The 16,528-nt window shown below is 37.8% G+C and overlaps 4 protein-coding genes across 6 annotated transcripts; 2 read left to right on the forward strand and 2 right to left on the reverse strand.

Annotated features, from left to right (window-relative positions):
- The first annotated feature begins 2 nt into the window (after nt 1-2).
- Nucleotides 3-8,370, forward strand: chk (chaski). Of its 2 annotated transcripts, XM_089262620.1 has the most exons (7): nt 3-140; nt 211-437; nt 2,927-5,293; nt 6,033-6,142; nt 6,716-6,897; nt 7,044-7,284; nt 7,368-8,370. In XM_089262620.1, exons 3-7 carry the CDS (start codon nt 3,179-3,181, stop codon nt 7,510-7,512), a joined length of 2,793 nt encoding a protein of 930 aa, XP_089118746.1. In that variant the 5' UTR covers nt 3-140; nt 211-437; nt 2,927-3,178; the 3' UTR covers nt 7,513-8,370. The 2 variants fall into 2 exon arrangements, with proteins under 2 accessions (XP_089118746.1, XP_089118745.1); XM_089262619.1 differs by lacking the exons at nt 3-140; nt 211-437 and adding an exon at nt 1,435-1,688 and having other exon boundaries at nt 2,927-5,341.
- Nucleotides 8,371-9,419: 1,049 nt separating this feature from the next.
- On the reverse strand, nt 9,420-12,042 carry Rab2 (RAS oncogene family member Rab2). Its single transcript, XM_018105463.3, has 4 exons — nt 11,847-12,042; nt 10,430-10,589; nt 10,031-10,367; nt 9,420-9,966 (listed from the first exon to the last, which is right to left on the reverse strand). Exons 1-4 carry the CDS (start codon nt 11,890-11,892, stop codon nt 9,868-9,870), a joined length of 642 nt encoding a protein of 213 aa, XP_017960952.1. The 5' UTR covers nt 11,893-12,042; the 3' UTR covers nt 9,420-9,867.
- Nucleotides 12,043-12,242: 200 nt separating this feature from the next.
- Mob4 (MOB kinase activator 4) lies at nt 12,243-13,855 on the forward strand. Of its 2 annotated transcripts, none has more exons than XM_018105460.3 (3): nt 12,243-12,529; nt 12,596-12,969; nt 13,019-13,855. In XM_018105460.3, the coding sequence occupies exons 1-3, from the start codon at nt 12,470-12,472 to the stop codon at nt 13,272-13,274; spliced, it is 690 nt and encodes a 229-aa protein (XP_017960949.1). In that variant the 5' UTR covers nt 12,243-12,469; the 3' UTR covers nt 13,275-13,855. The 2 variants fall into 2 exon arrangements, with proteins under 2 accessions (XP_017960949.1, XP_017960951.1); XM_018105462.3 differs by having other exon boundaries at nt 13,037-13,855.
- A 146-nt stretch (nt 13,856-14,001) lies between these two features.
- Nucleotides 14,002-15,639, reverse strand: LOC108654280 (FAD-dependent oxidoreductase domain-containing protein 1 homolog). Its single transcript, XM_018105456.3, has 2 exons — nt 15,223-15,639; nt 14,002-15,165 (listed from the first exon to the last, which is right to left on the reverse strand). The coding sequence occupies exons 1-2, from the start codon at nt 15,442-15,444 to the stop codon at nt 14,065-14,067; spliced, it is 1,323 nt and encodes a 440-aa protein (XP_017960945.1). The 5' UTR covers nt 15,445-15,639; the 3' UTR covers nt 14,002-14,064.
- Between the last annotated feature and the right edge of the window lie 889 nt (nt 15,640-16,528).

Raw genomic sequence — 16,528 nt, forward strand, 5'->3', positions numbered from 1 at the left:
AAATAAATAATAAAATATAAAGAAAGTGAAAAGAAAAAATTAATTTTCGAGTGCAAAGAAAAGTTTTCGATTCATTCTTGGAAAAACTTGAGACTCGCCGAGTTTGCTTAGGCAAACGTACAGCGTGAGGAGTTGAAGAGGTGAGTTTTAGAAATTGCTAACAAATTTAAATGCTTTAGTATATATTTTTAAGGTTTTTTTTTTAATCAGCAACAATATTACTATAGCAACAACAACAATAATCAACAGTTGAAATTTCAAGGCTAATTATTCAAGTTTCGAAAGAAAAAAAATTATAAATAAATAATAAAATATAAAGAAAGTGAAAAGAAAAAATTAATTTTCAAGTGCAAAGAAAAGTTTTCGATTCATTCTTGGAAAAACTTGAGACTCGCCGAGTTTGCTTAGGCAAACGTACAGCGTGAGGAGTTGAAGAGGTGAGTTTTAGAAATTGCTAACAAATTTAAATGCTTTAGTATATATTTTTAAGGTTTTTTTTTTAATAAATATTTTTTGATATATATTATATACATCCATTATCAGCATTCATTGAGCACTTTGTTTAGAGGAACAGTAAAACGTTTATAATATGAAAACCTTCACTGAAACCTTGGCTAGAAATAAATTTTAAGTTTATTTTTAATTATTATTTTATACATACATATATCACAATAAACAAAATAAACAATTCGTGAACTATATAATAAAAGTTCAGTATTAATAGCTAATGGAATGATATTTAGCTGAAAGTTTTTGATAATTAAAAGTATAGCTCTTAAATCGAAGCTGGGGCTATATAAGTTAAACCTTCATCTCTTTTAAATCTTCTATCGAAATCAATAAAGTTTATTTTATACAGTTTTATAAATGATCCAAATTGGCTAGTAATGCATATACAGCATTAAAAAATATATATATTCCCGCCTTTCTCCCAATTATTCTAATTAAAATTGCAATAAAAACCCAAATCTCAATTTGGAAAATGTTCACAAAATTTTGCCTAAGAAAACAGCTCACTTTTTGGCATTATTTTTAGGCTAAAATTGTCCCCAATAATTGCGAGTCATCTACAGGCGCCCTGGCCAGCGCCTCCGCTCGAGCCGCTACAGTGCTCTATAAATAAATGCAGACAGGCACTTTGGGTGCCAAATGCGAAAAACGTAAACAACTGAGAATAAAACGTAAAACGTAAAACGTAAATAGAATTCAAGCAAATTGAAAATCATAATTTCGAAATTTAACTTAAAATCAGCTGTTGAAGCTTTCTGTGACGCATGAGAGCGAAAGAGAGAGGGAGATAGAGAAATGATATTTAAAATTTAGCATTAGCTCTTGCTCTCTTAGCTATTTATATGGGGTCAAGTTGAAGGCGTTTTGGCGAAATGCTTCTGCTTCGTTTGCGGAAAATGTTGCGAAATTTGTTTGCCAATTTGCAGAAACAGTTTGTGCGCGAATTTGCAAACGAAATGTCGGCTCGTTGTTGTTGTTGTCGTTCGTGTGACAGTAGCAACAAAATCGAATTGTTTGCAAACAAATCAGAAACTGCAATAACAATAACAATAACAATAAGAAGAATAATAAGAGAACAACAACAAATTCTGAAAGCAAATTTATGTGGCGTCTGAGTGAATTGTTTTATGTGTTTTTGTTTTTCGTAATCGCCAAGAGATAAGTTTGAGGCGTGGCTCGTAAGTGCAACTCATGCAACATCGACGCAACTTCTGCACTTTCTCAATTTCAAGTTATGTCAAAAGTTTTCCAATTAATCAAAGTGTAGTAAAATGGAAAGTAAATTTTTAAAAGAGCTGCAGCTTAACGATTTAATATGTCTAAAAATTGTGAGAGCTTAAAAGTTAGAAGAAAATTAAACATTTTGTAGAAAAAATAAGGTAAAATAATAATAAATTAACAACAAACATTTTAGAATCGTATTTTATTTTATTATTGATCGTTAAAAGTTATATAAAAAAATATATAATGAATAGCTTAGCAAAGTTAATGATTTGTGTAATTGGAGTTTTGTAAACAACAAAATGTGAGTTTTAATTTATTTAAATGGCTAACAAATCACATGAGCAACTGGGCATATGTTTTAAAAGCCCAGAGAGCTGCAAATAAGACTCGCTTTAAATTGCAAGTGAAGCTGCCAAAGCTAAGCTGGCAGCAAAATTTTCTTTTAAAAGAGATTTAAGGAAGGAAAGCATTTAAAACTTATATATTTATTTATGGCCTCTGGTTATAAAACAAACAAACAAACATAAAAGTTTGCTCAGGAAAAGAAAACATTTATAAATGAATTTTAAGGTTGAGCTGTAGAGATTCTTTTATGACCTTACTTTGAGCTTGAAGAAATATTTATTTAAGAATTCTGGTTAAGAGGCAATCATCTACTCACAATGATTCAATGAGAGCTCGTTAGGGAACATTATAGGTATTATATATTTATGTACATTAGTTATTAATTAAATATTTCTTATTATTTTTATTGAACAGCTAGGCCTAAAATATATGTAAAAATCCAAAAAAAATTAATAAATTAATTAATAATAAATTTTAAAACATTGTAGGTATTATATATTTTTATACATTAGTTATTAATGAAATATTTTTTATTATTTTTATTGAACAAACCTAAAATATATGTGAAATTTCAAATAAATTAATAAATTAACAAATACATAGTAAATTTTAAATAATTATAGGTATATATTTGTATCAATTAATTATTAATTAAATATTTGTATTTAATAATTCATATTTTTAATTTATTGATTAATATTTTTTAATAAATAATTATTAATTTATAGTATTTTATTAATAAATAATAATTAAATTTTTATTTACAAATATATTAAAAATATATACTTTTTTAATATATAATTATATTACTCTATATTAAATTTCTTCCCCTTTGTATCTTTCACAGAGTTGATATTTTGGAATTGGGGATTCAGGCGTAGCGCAAGCAATCCAAATCCAAATCCACCTACAGCTACAGCTACTTAATAAATAATAATAGAAATTCTTGCTGAAATCTATGTAACTGTGTTCACAATTGATTGCAACAACAAGTGCAAATTTTTACGAGCTGCTTTTAAACAACCAAATTATATTAAATATAATAATTGTAAAAGGGATATTGCAAGTGAAACGTTGTTCAATTAGAGCCCCAGACAAGATGGCCAAGCCATCAGCAGCACGGAGTGACGGCAGCAACAACTGCAAGAATCAGCGCAGTGGCAGCGGCAGCAACAGCACCACAAATCCGGCTGCGTTCAACAACAACAATAACCATAGCAATAATAATATGAATAACAGTAGCACTAAACTGAACGGCAACATTTGCCAACCGACTCTACCCGCGCCGGCCAACACGCCGCTGAACAAGGCCATCAAGCACGACCTCTTCCCGGAGGTGACATTCTGCAATCTGTCGGTGGAGGAGCTGAACGATGGCGCCGGCCACAGTCGCACGACGGTGCGCAACAGCATCATTGCGCTGGATGGCGATGGCACCCTGACCAGCCTGATGACCGGCAATCAGGTGAAGAAGCGCAAGCGTTTGATATCGAATGAATCGGGTGATTCGATTGACTCGAGCAGCACGGAGAAGAAGACGCCCAAGATGCCGGATGGCGGCTATGGTTGGGTCGTCGTCTTTGCCTCGCTGATGATATCGCTCATCTGGGATGGTCTGTCCTTCTCCTTTGGCCTGATCCACACGGAGCTGTTGGCCTACTTTGGCGAGTCGCCAACGAAGACGGCCTGGATTAGTTCGTTGTTCTTCTCGGTGCCGCTGCTGATGGGCCCCATCTGGTCGAATCTGGTGGATAAATACGGCTGCCGCAAGATGACCATACTGGGCGGCATCGTGTCCGCCTTTGGCTTTGCCATCTCCTCCGTTTGCAATTCCATTGAGATGCTGATGATCACCTTTGGCATCATCAGCGGCCTGGGACTGGGCATTGGCTATGTGACGGCCGTGGTATCGATTGCCTTTTGGTTCGATAAGAAGCGCAGCTTTGCCACAGGCATCGGCGCCTCCGGCACGGGCATTGGCACCTTCATCTATGCCCGGCTCACACAGTATTTGGTGGACTCGTATGGCTGGCGAGGCGCCACACTCATCCTGGGCGGCACCATGCTGAATGCGTGTGTGTGCGGCGCCCTGATGCGCGATCCGGACTGGCTGATCGAGGAGAACCGGCTGGAGAGCCGTTCGCAGAGTGTGACCACATTTTCGAATTCGAGCGTTTGTCTGGAGGAGATCAGGAAGCTGCTGGACACGGGCATCACCAAGGAGGCCGTGCTGGATACGCTGGTGACCAAGAACAACACGGAGGCCAATCAGCAGATCGACGATCCGCTCGACTCGAGCCTCAAGCGCTATCGCAGCGAACTCTTCCTGCCCACATTTCTCAGCATCCATGAGCTGGATAGCATTTGCGAGGTGAAGAGCTTGAGTCGTCGTTCGTTGCGGCACAAGGAGGGCGCCGAGGCGCCATCACGGGATAATCTTCTGTCCATGTCGTCGAGCGCTGCAGCCTATGGACCCACGGCGACTATACTCGGCTCGCCGGACGATACGCCCATGGGCGGCATACCGCCTGAGGTCGCGGAGGCGGCCAAGAAGAGCTATTTGGCGTCGATTGAGACACTGTCGCCGTCGGAGAAACGCTCCACAGTGGCGGGCACGCCCATTGGCTCGCTGCGCTCCTCGGACGAGGGCTACCTCACCCAGAAGCACAACGATGCGCATTATGCCAGCTCGCGGTATTCGCTGAATGAAAATCTCATAATGGGCAAACACAATTCGGCATCGCTGTCCAATCTGAGGATCAATGAGCAGCGCCACAACTCGGTGGACATACTGAGCGACGATATGCACGCCTATTACATGTCCATCAAGGAGGAGACCTTTGCGCTGCTCGACCAGCAGGCGCCCAGACCCCGACCATATGCAACTGGTGCTGGAACTGGTGCCTCTACAGTGATTGCCATACCCGAACACGAACAGGATAACAGCGAACTGGCCTTGCGCCGTTCCCGTCTGGACAGTATTACGGGCATTCGCCGTCTGTCGCGCTCCAAGAAGCCCAATCCGCATCGCTCGAATCTGCGTCGCAACATCTCGATCAGGAACTCCAACTTCCTGAAGGATATGCGCATACATCGCAACTCCATACATTATCGCGGCGCCATGCTCAATACGCATCGATATCGCCTGCGCGCCTCCTCCTGCCCCAACATCTATCGCAACTCAATGACCACCATTGCCAAGGAGGAAGAAGACGTGAGTAGAGAAACTGGGTTGTTCAATGTTGATAGGGCGAAAATATGGGTAGGCTATAATATATACCAAGTTCTTTATCTAAATTATTATTAGTTTATGATTTTATCTGCAACAATTTTCGAGCTTAAGATAACAGAGTATGGAAAGCTTTAGAGAAAAATTGTTAAAAATTTAAATACAATAAAAATTTGTGTTAGATTAGAAATTCATTTGTGTAGGTCGATGCTTCTGCTGAAATACTTATTTTAATAGAACTTTGATCCAATTCAAGTTAAAATATATATGCAAAATATATATAAGATAAGATATTTATAATCATTTCGTTTTGCATGCTATTTGACCTGCATTTGAGCTCACATGTACATATATATAATCTCTTGCACAGATTATGTATTCTATTCTGTTATAGATCAATTCTTAGTCAGTTCTTAACTCGCTCTGGTTCGCTTCGTGCCAGTTATCAGGCGACTTGGAGTCCAAGTCCACATCATGCTGTGTCGCTTGACAACCATTTGCTCTGTATTCAGCTCAAGGCGCGATTATCGAGGTGCTCTGAAATATAAAAATATATATAAATAACAAAATATATATTTATTAATGATGTGTATATACAGACAGAGTTAAGTGTTCAACTGATAAGCGGCCATTCAGACAGCATTTGGTTTCCGTATTGCCCAATTCTTTACACAGTATTAATAATGTTATCTATCTCTCTATCTGTTGCTCTCTTTGTTTGTAGACCTGGTATGAGAGTTTTGTGGATACCATAAAATCGGTGTTTGATTTCTCGCTCTTCCTGGATAAAAAGTTTGCGCTCTTCAATCTATCGACGTTGTTTTTGTTCATTTGGTAAGTACGAATACTGAATACTGAGTACCGAGAGATCATTCAGAATCCGAAGGTCTCAATCTGCGCAAGTCAAAATGTGTATGTAGCTAATAGATATATGAAATAGCAACGACCATAACGAGTCGCAAAGCTGCCCAAGTACAAATGTCGCGCACAGTTTTTGGCAAATGCTCAAAATATCTATCGTGTATTCTAATGAAATTATGAACCCCTTGATGTGCACATAGGGGTATTCAAGCAATGCTAAATACATAAATCTGAAAAGCTAATACAGCTTTTAGTGATTGCTTAAAAGATTAACGTTTATTAACAGCTTGTTAAACATACAGGGTATCGCCTAGTCCACTAATTTAAACAAACAAAAACCCTGCCAGACTTCATATCATTCTAATCTCTTAATAAAACACTAAACTCACACGCCCATCAAGTCGTTAGCCTAATAAACGTGTTACAGGGTATCAGGCGTCTCGTTCTGTTAACTGTAAAGGCAAACAAATTTGGTTATCTTTGTTTTATGCAATGCCAATTAGCTACATCAAATAATACAACCAACTAACTATATACTTTTTACAGGTTTATCATACCCTATCTTTATCTGCCCGATTACATGAAGACCTACAACTACGAGGTGAGCGTTAGCGCTGTGCTCATATCGGCAATTGGCATTGCGCAAACAGTGGGCATGATCGGCCTCGGCTACCTGGGCGATCTGCCCTGGATGAACATCAATATTTGCTATTCCGTATGCATGCTGAGTAAGTTGGTATCATAAGTGATAGATAAGGGGAGTTGGGAAAGTAGGATAGATAATGAAAAAATCAAAATCACCTTTTCATAAATTCACGCAAAGGTAATTTGAATACTAGAGCTCTTTAATGAAATATAATTTTTGTTTTTACAGTTTGTGGTGCTTCGGTATTTTTTATGCCCATGCTTATAACTAGCTACAATGGACTGATGATCATGTGTGTAATATTTGGATTCACGTTCGCCAGTTCGTTTTCGTTTACGCCCAGCATCTTGGTCAGTCTGGTTGATTTGGATGATTTCACTTGTGCCTACGGTTTGGTGCTGCTGATCCAGGGCGTTGGCATGATAGCCGGTCCGCCCATAGCAGGTGCCATATTTGAATATACGGGCAGGTGTGTAGCTAAACAAATTGAAATGAATTACATTTATGAATTACTAAATATAAATGTATATATGTATTATCTATTGTCAACAGATGGGACGACTCCTTCTACTATGCGGGCATATTTATAGCACTCTCCGGCGTCTGTTCGTATATGATCGAGTTCTGTGAGAAGAAAGCAACTAAGGAGAGTGATAGTGATGTCTCAGAGACTAAAAAAGCTCAACTTTTACATTAGATTACTTATATAAACACTCACACACATACAGTAGAAGAGAATGTAAACAAAATATATACATATATAAATCAAGGTACTAAAATTGACAAACTTCAGTGCAATTAAGCAGCACTGCGGCCTCAGAAAAAAAAAAAACACAAAAAACAAACAAAAGTTAATGGACTAGCATTAAATGTTATCAAGTTTCTTATGTCAAATGCTGTTGCAGCTAAAAAACAAAAAATAAAACTCAGAGCGAATTAGTAGATAATTAATAATTTGTATGTAAGCAGAAACAAAAACAAAAACAATTTGACTTGAAAACTAATTATTAAAACAACTATATTAGTTAACTAAAGCACTAGGACAACTACATTGTACGTATACTCCAATACCACACATTAACAACAACAACAACAACAAGCAAAACATTATATACTAAACAGATCGAACTATACACATTATATGAATATAATAATAATAAAAATTCAATATATCAATTGCAGTGCATCACTGCCATGCGCAAAACGGGTTCCCCACATTGTCTTCTTTATTAAAGCGAATAATAGTAAGAGATAAATGTTCGAAAAGTAATAATCAATAACTAAAACATATACTAATCTAAAAAAAAAGCCTAAATTTTGAAATAACAACCAAAAAATATACACATAAACTAAACCAATCTATGTAACGTATGCAATAAATTCAAAGACAATTTTTCAAACAATCTTAGCGAAAGTCTTCAAACAAAACAAGAAATTAACAATAGCTACAACTTTTGTAAATAGATCAATGTTGAATGAAAAGTTTAGCACCCGAATTGCAAATGGTATGCAACAAGTTTTTATCAATTTTTGTCATCAAAGGAAACAAATAAAATAAATTAATTAAAACCGTAACAGTTCAAGTATTATTAAAAATAAAAATCAATCGAGAGATACACGTAGCGCACTGAGAACAATTTAGCCTATGCCCAAAAAGCAACTAGAATTATATATACAGACATATATAACTATATATGATAAAGCACATTTCAATTTAGTTTAAAATCCAATTAACTAACGCCTAATAACAACATCTACAGCTGTACTTGTCGTTTCTAACAATTTTTTTTTAGATCTAAGCACAATATTTAGCAAATAAAACTATATTAAATTTCAAATGCAATTCTAAACTGTTTACAAACATCAATTAACTAAACATAAATCGATATATATATATACATTATATGCTAAAAAATATTATTCAGCAAACAATTAAATAATAATTTTGAAGGATGAAAAAAGATAAAATTAAGTTTGTTTTCTTGAAGCTCCCGTTTAAATAACAAAATCTTTGGGTTTGTATTTTTGTAATATTTATTGTGTATATATTAATATTATACTGCTTTGGGTCTGGCAAATACAAATGTTTACAAATAATTTGATTTTATTTCTGCTTTGTTTTCGATTTTTAATTTGTTAAATTTTAAATATATATAAACTTCGTAATTGTCGGCGACATAATCGAATTGATTTAGCATTATCACCAAGATTTGTTTTTGTGTTTATTTATTTTTTGTTTTCTTGTATAATAATTATGTATTAAACTTATATAATATATACTTCATTCTTTTGATGCATGTCTGTGTTATCTTTATATGTATATATCGTTAAATGTTATGCAAATCACACAAAAACAAATCAAATGCGACAAAATATATATATTAACAAATCAGAAACATTAATGTTGTACAATGCAGTAGAAGAAAAGCAGCCACCACGATGGAGGAGTAGGAGAAACGAGGGGTAGATAAACGAATCACAATGAGACAAATTCACATATAGTACGTTTATATAGATAATATAATATATGTATATGTATTTTACACATCGATTATTGCTCAGCCAAATTGTAACTAGCAAACTAACTAAATTTACACAAAAATATTTGTTTTTTTTTTCATATATACGTATGTTTAAAGTTTACAAAATTTAGAAATCACGCACGACACATTTTACATATACAATTGTAATTCTGTAGTTTATTTAAAATTGAATTTAATGATGCATTTATGAATAGTTTCATTTCTTTACTATTTTTACTATTTCATTTTCAGCGATTATTTTAGTTTTCTGTTCGTTTTTGTTTTTTTTTTTTTTTAACATTATGCTTAGTGTCGATATCGTTTCACTAGTTTTGCGGATTAACTATTACTTTGCAGCTAGGTTTATTTTTACGGTTATTCCTTTACTTGAATAAAAAAAATGAAAACAATAGGTCGGTCTGTATCCACTACCTTCTAAAAGTTAGTCACTAGTAGCTTTTACAGAAGCAGCTATCAGCTATCGGCTACGGATATCCCAAGTGCAGGCAACGGCAAAAAACATATTACTCCTAGCAGCAGCCGCTATTGACCGCACCACCCGCACCGCCGGCGCCGGGTAGCGCCGGATTTGTGGGCGTTGCCTGTTGCCCGATTTTAATGCCATTTGCCTGGAAGTGGTCACAAAGGGATTAATCATATTATTTTTATGCACAATAATTCATCGTTTCATACCTCATTGTTTATGTCGAATACACCCTCCTGTATCTTCTCGTAAATCTCTTTGGCTGTATTTATGAAGGCCTCCTCCACATTGGCCGCCGTGCGTGCTGATGTCTCCATAAAGACAAGGCCATGTTCGCGTGCGAATGCCTCGCCCTCCTCCTTTTTCACTTCACGCCTCGAGTCGAGATCGCTTTTGTTGCCAATCAGCATGATGACCATGTTGGAGTTTGAGTGCTGACGCGCATCCTCCAGCCATGTGGTCAAGTGGTTAAAGGTCTCTCGCCTTGTGATGTCATAGACAAGCAGAGCGCCTGCCGCTCCACGATAATACGATCGTGTGATAGATCTAAATTACATATATTATTAATTATATATATTATTATACTTTCTGTTTGTTTGAAAACGCACCTGAATGCCTCTTGGCCGGCTGTATCCCAGATTTGCAATTTAATTTGTTTTCCATCGATGGTGATCATGCGTGCGCCGAACTCCACGCCAATTGTCAGATCATGCACCGGCTGGAAGCGCTTGTCCGTGAACTGCAGCAGCAGACATGATTTACCAACGCCTAGAAAAATGTACAACAAAAAACTCATTTAGTAATTAGCTGTTCATACAATTTTAAACGGTGGGTGAAAGTTTGTTTTTTTTTTTATTTGTTACAAAAGCAAAACAAGATAGCCAGACAGACAGACCATTAAAATTGTAGTATGGGTCTTAGTAACTGTTCGAGCTGACTAAATTCATTAATAACAAAACAAGTGGTTCGGTACAAAAAATAGACTTTTCTTGAGAAATACCCAATTGATTATTTGACTCTCATGAATATATTAGGGAAGTAAAAACTTGTCTGGGTTATGAGAATGAGGGATATTAAGTAAACAATTCTGTCTATTTACATTTTTTTGTATCTGACCAAAAAACATCTCTCAATATGTTCAACTAGAGAGACTCATTTAAGTAGATTTAAATGTAAAATTACATTGCATGGTTAAAATCCCACCTAATAGATTTTGTAATTCCCTAGTCAGAAAAATTATTTTAATAAAATAATATGCTATCATAGCATTACCATATGCTACTTGTATTATATAAACCCCCGCAAGCATTAATCAGAAAAAATACTTTTTTAATCGAGAGCAACAAAAATCTGATACATTTCCTTATTGGAGGAAAAAAAAGTTGCAGATAACAGCATGAAGGAAATTTGCAAAGTCCTATACGAAATCAACAGCTGTTTAATTACTGTAAATCAAAAGCTTTGTCTGTGTGTATATATACATATGGACAGTGCTGATGATAAGCAGAGCAGAGTGTAACGAAATAGATATTTAGTGTTGTCTCTTGCAGACTTTATGGACAACAGCCAAAAGAGCAAAAATTATGCTAAAATGCGTGCAAGCAGAAGTTTGCCGATTTGGGGTTGTTGGGCTTTTGGTGGGTCGAGCAACGGTTGACTCAGCAGGCAGGCAGACAGGCAACAGCAGGTCGCTAACATACGACTGGCTGGCTCCCCCTTGCGTATGTACACAGTAAGCAACTGTTAACTTCAACAGTGTGGAGTAACGCCCGCGCCTTTCTATGCCAAAGCGTTGTTATGGTTTTATTGATTTTTCCTTGATATGTGGGCTGCATTGCAGCTGCTGCTCTCTATTCACTGCACTTGACTCAGACTTGAGCTGCCAAAGGGCAAATACACTATTTCAAACACTACGCAGTTTGGCAGTTTTCGTTGCCTTTGTTTTGTTGCTGTTCTGTCTACACAATTCGAGCACTATATTTTTCACTCAGACACTTTCATATGGATATTTTGATCAGCACTCACCAGTGTCGCCAATGATAATATATTTGAACAAATACGCGTAGGACATGTTTGCAGATAGTTAGGCTTTAAAATCTATAATAGATACTTCTTAATTATGAGCGCAGTTAATAGCAATAATAACACGCAATTCCAATCCGTATAGTTTTGCAAGCTGACTGATGATGACGACTGGTGCTGATTAACGATAACGATAAACATGCAGCCAGGGCTGCAGCGGATTTGAAACGCAGAGTTGCCACTGCGTCCAACAGCAGACTGCAGCCTGTAGACTAAAAACCGATATCGATAACCCAGCCCCATATGTATGTATGTCGTAGTTTTGTCAGAAATTTTCTCGCACAAAGCGAAGTGTTGTAGCTCAATTTGTGATTAATTAAATGTGAAATGTGTAAACGAAAATAATAACTAGCGTACTTAGTTAAAACTAATTGCTGCATTTGGCTAGCCAACAAACACAACGCCTGCGACTTGTAGAGCGCTTGGCTCCCACAGATTTTACTTAGCTTCGTTGTCTACACAACTGCTGCTGGGCACCAATAGTCTTACTGCCTGTGTCTGAGCGTGCGTGTGTGTGTGAGTGTGTGTTGTATTATTCCTTCCTTACGGCCGAGGCAAGGTGAAACATGAAGATGGCTGACGGCTCGACAATATTGCGTAGGAACCGACCAGGCACAAAATCCAAGGTAAGTCATAAATAAAATAAATTAAATGGTAAGCCTCGTTAAGTATAACTTTCCCCTGTTAAACAGGATTTCTGTCGCTGGCCCGATGAGCCCCTCGAGGAAATGGACAGCACACTGGCTGTGCAGCAATATATACAGCAGATGATCAAGCGAGATCCCTCGAATGTGGAGCTAATATTGACCATGCCAGAGGCACAGGACGAGGGCGTCTGGAAATATGAGCATTTGCGACAGTTTTGCATGGAATTGAATGGGCTGGCAGTGCGACTGCAGAAACAATGCTCACCCTCGACATGCACACAGATGACGGCCACCGATCAATGGATATTCCTGTGTGCGGCACACAAAACGCCCAAAGAGTGCCCCGCGATCGATTATACACGCCACACGCTGGACGGTGCCGCTTGTCTGCTCAATAGCAATAAATATTTTCCAAGCAGGTATGTTTGTTGATTCATATAAAGCAACTAAGCCACATAATGAGTGAAGTGTTACGCTTAATCACAGAGTTTCGATCAAGGAGTCGTCGGTGACGAAGCTGGGATCGGTATGTCGGCGCGTCTATCGCATTTTCTCGCATGCGTATTTCCATCATCGTCGCATCTTTGACGAATTTGAGGCTGAGACGTATTTATGCCACCGATTTACACACTTTGTCACAAAATATAATCTCATGTCCAAGGAGAATTTAATTGTGCCCATTAACGAGGAGGAGAATGCGGCACCCGGCGAAAGCGAAGCATAAAGAAGCAACAGCAGCAGCAGCAGCAGCAGTAGCAGCAACAACAATAACAACAAACACAATAATAATAGGAACACCACGAACAGAATAACAAAAACAAACAAACAAAAAAGCATTAAGCATTAAACAAATGATTGACAAACAAAAAGAAATTGTTGCAATCATTCATACATACACACAACTCACAACTCACTTAAACATATTTATAATATATACATATATTTACTAATAGCTTGCATTAGATTCGAGAAAACGCATTATATTTTTTGGTTCTCACAACACGAATGACCAGAAATAGTGAACAACAAATGGAAATTTGAATTGAGCGGAATATTTAAAAACAAAAACAAAAAGAAAACAACTGAACAGAATGTATTTTGCAAATTCTTGTATATGTAGTTCGAACGACAAATATATAAAAATCTATATAATTATTAACAAACGCAGAATAGTTGGAAAACAAAAACAAGGCAACTGTAAAACAAACGATGCGTCACTTGATTCCGTAATCGTTACATGATTATATATATATAATTAAATTCTTATTTTAAATAAATTATATGTAGACACACTCACATCCATTAAACATGACAGATTTTTCGTTTTTCTTTTCACCCCAGAAACCCTTCCAATGAAATGGAAAATAAGTTGTAACGAAAGTGAAGTTTACTATCATAAACTATATGCAGAAAAACATTAAAAGAAAAGAAAAGAAAAACTGAATGAACAATTGCAATAAATCGAAACAACAAACTAATAATTTATTTACATATTTTAGGAGCTTCTTCAGTTTCTAGACAATGTTCACCTCCAGCATGCGCTCCTGTGCCACCAGACGCTCAAAGCCCAATCGACTGAGATCAAGTGTGGTATATTTTCCATCCAGTATTAGTTCGGCAATGGCTCGACCCACCGCTGGCGTCTGCTGTATGCCATGGCCACTGAAACCGGCGGCAATGAACAGATTCCTGTAGTGCGGATGCCGTCCAATGATGCCATTGGCATCGAAGCAATTGTGATCGTAGTAGCCGGCCCAGCTGCTCTGCACCTTGACCGACTCGAAGGCGGGCACACGGCTGGCCAGAGTGGGCCAGACATCGGACTCAAAGTAGCCATGGTCCACATCGAGGGTATCACAGCTGGGCTCCTCGTGATCCGCCGGACTACGGCCGCCCAGAAAATTGCCGCCGAGGCCATCGCGCCGGAAGTAGGTGCCATCGGGATCCACAGTTAGAGGCGTGGCCAAGCCCGGGCAATTGCGACCCTGCGTATTGAAGACGTAGACATAACGTTTGCGCGGCTCCACGGGCAGTGGCACGCTCAGCAGCTCCTTGCCAGTACCAATGTTGGCCAGCCGCGCCACCTGACCAGAGTGTGCACCCGCAGCCAGCACACAATTGTCGAACTTCACGGTGTGTTTGCTGCCATCCGCTGAGCTTACCACAGCTGCAGAGAGCTGACCAGCTGCATCGTACTCAAAGCCCGTCACCTCACCATTGGCGAACTGTGCCCCATAGGCGCGTGCCTGCTTCTTAAAGCCCATCAGCAGGGCCCACGGATCGAACCAGCCCTCCTTATTGAGGCCATAGCAGCCCAGCTCGATGCCGTGCGTGCTGAGCCAGGGAAAGCGACTGCTCAACGCCGCCGGACCAAGCAGCTCATTGCAGGCGCCCAGCTCATTCTGCAGCTTGGAGTTGCGACTGAGGATCTCTGCGCCATTCGCGCTGGCCAAGATTAGATAGCCGTGTGGCTGAAAGTTCAGTTCCACGTCACCCAAATGGCTGCGGCAGTCGGATATGAAATCGTAGCCAAAAAGCGACATATTTATGTTCTCTGCCAGCGAGAACTGTTGCCGTACACCGCCCACCGAGAGCACAGTTGATGCAGTCGTATACTGTGGAAGGGAGATAACGCTTCAGTATAATATTAGTAATTCGGTAGCTCAACTCACGCCCGCGTCTCGCTCCACAACCAGCACACTGAGCTTCTTCTGTTCGGCTCTCTTCTTCAGCCAATAGGCTGAGGAGGCGCCCATGCCGCCGCCTCCAATGATCAGAATATCGCAATGTTTGGGCAACGCATCTCCGCCACCAAGAGGCGTCTGCGTTCCGCTCAATAATCGAAATTGCTGCTGCACTGCAGCCGTCCGCAAAACACGTCCCAAGCGAAGCATTTTTCGCACTGACACTCAGCATCGTGGCAATTGAGTGTTATGGCACTGATTAGATTTCTCGCCGCTTATCAACTTAAGTAAATAAACTATACAATGGTACAATACTACGATTAAATCTATCTATACAAATATTATAAAAGTGTAACCGGCTGACATTGTTGGTTTTTGGATTGAATACACTAAAATACGCAGAGCATGCGCGATTTGTGATTGGGTAAACCATTTGAAGAATTTAAAAAAATATAGTTTAAGTTTATTTATTAGGTTTTTTTTATAAATTTTATAGTCAGTTATACAGTTGTTCTGAATATATATTAAATTTTATTTATATATAATTTGAAATTTATAATTATTTAAATGTTCTGCAATCAATATGGCAATTCATACATTTTTAAATCATTTATATAAAAGATTAGACAATAAAATAATAGTGATAATGGCAGACTTAAATAATGTAAAGGAGAAATGTCCTGATCATTAACATTTTCATTGCATATCTACTAGGCGCAGCTAAGCTGTTAAAAATCATCCTCCTGACTGTAAAAGCTGTCTGTTAAGCTGCAGCTGCTGCTTATGTTAAAAGGCAGCTGCAGTGGTTTTAATTGCGCAGCACAAAAGTATGCAATAACATTTTTATGGGAAGTAGCAGACTCTTAGAGCATCAGCTGCCCTCAAACTTTAATAATATAATATGACATATTTTAGTTGTAAATATGGGCTGTAAGAGAAAGTAGAAATAAATTTGATTTAATTTAAATAAATTTAATATCAATTGGATTTATTTTAAATTACACTAATTTAGTAATGAAATAAAACGTAATAAATTCCATTAAATTTAAAACAGTCTAATATATTTTACATTGTTGCATATATATAAAGCATAAAATAATTCATTATAATTTTTGCTAATGAGCATCAGGCATAGCGCTGTTTTCCCTTTGACTACGACAATAATTTCCTAAGCGTAGCTTTCGCTCAATGGAGGCAGCTCAAATGGAAATCTATATGATGCATATGAAAATCCAACTGCAGCATTTATCGAGCGAGCGAGCGAAATGCTTAAATTAGCTCAGCAAATGCGGTG

This window comes from Drosophila navojoa, chromosome 5 (assembly GCF_054131105.1).
Source record: "Drosophila navojoa isolate 15081-1374.11 chromosome 5, UAZ_NAV_1.0, whole genome shotgun sequence".
Taxonomy (NCBI): domain Eukaryota; kingdom Metazoa; phylum Arthropoda; class Insecta; order Diptera; family Drosophilidae; genus Drosophila; species Drosophila navojoa.

Excerpts from the sequence above, each read along its gene's own strand:
- chk (XM_089262619.1), top strand. The coding sequence starts at position 3,179 with ATGGCCAAGCCATCAGCAGCACGGAGTGACGGCAGCAACAACTGCAAG. Across the intron at positions 6,143-6,715 it reads ACGTTGTTTTTGTTCATTTG|GTTTATCATACCCTATCTTT; the intron begins GTAAGTACGAAT and ends TACTTTTTACAG. Across the intron at positions 6,898-7,043 it reads CTATTCCGTATGCATGCTGA|TTTGTGGTGCTTCGGTATTT; the intron begins GTAAGTTGGTAT and ends TTGTTTTTACAG.
- Mob4 (XM_018105460.3), top strand. The coding sequence starts at position 12,470 with ATGAAGATGGCTGACGGCTCGACAATATTGCGTAGGAACCGACCAGGC. Across the intron at positions 12,530-12,595 it reads GACCAGGCACAAAATCCAAG|GATTTCTGTCGCTGGCCCGA; the intron begins GTAAGTCATAAA and ends CCTGTTAAACAG. Across the intron at positions 12,970-13,018 it reads AATAAATATTTTCCAAGCAG|TGTTACGCTTAATCACAGAG; the intron begins GTATGTTTGTTG and ends TAATGAGTGAAG.
- Rab2 (XM_018105463.3), bottom strand. The coding sequence starts at position 11,892 with ATGTCCTACGCGTATTTGTTCAAATATATTATCATTGGCGACACTG. Across the intron at positions 10,590-11,846 it reads TATTATCATTGGCGACACTG|GCGTTGGTAAATCATGTCTG; the intron begins GTGAGTGCTGAT and ends ACATTTTTCTAG. Across the intron at positions 10,368-10,429 it reads GCCGGCCAAGAGGCATTCAG|ATCTATCACACGATCGTATT; the intron begins GTGCGTTTTCAA and ends TATGTAATTTAG.
- LOC108654280 (XM_018105456.3), bottom strand. The coding sequence starts at position 15,444 with ATGCTTCGCTTGGGACGTGTTTTGCGGACGGCTGCAGTGCAGCAGCAA. Across the intron at positions 15,166-15,222 it reads TTGTGGAGCGAGACGCGGGC|TATACGACTGCATCAACTGT; the intron begins GTGAGTTGAGCT and ends TCCCTTCCACAG.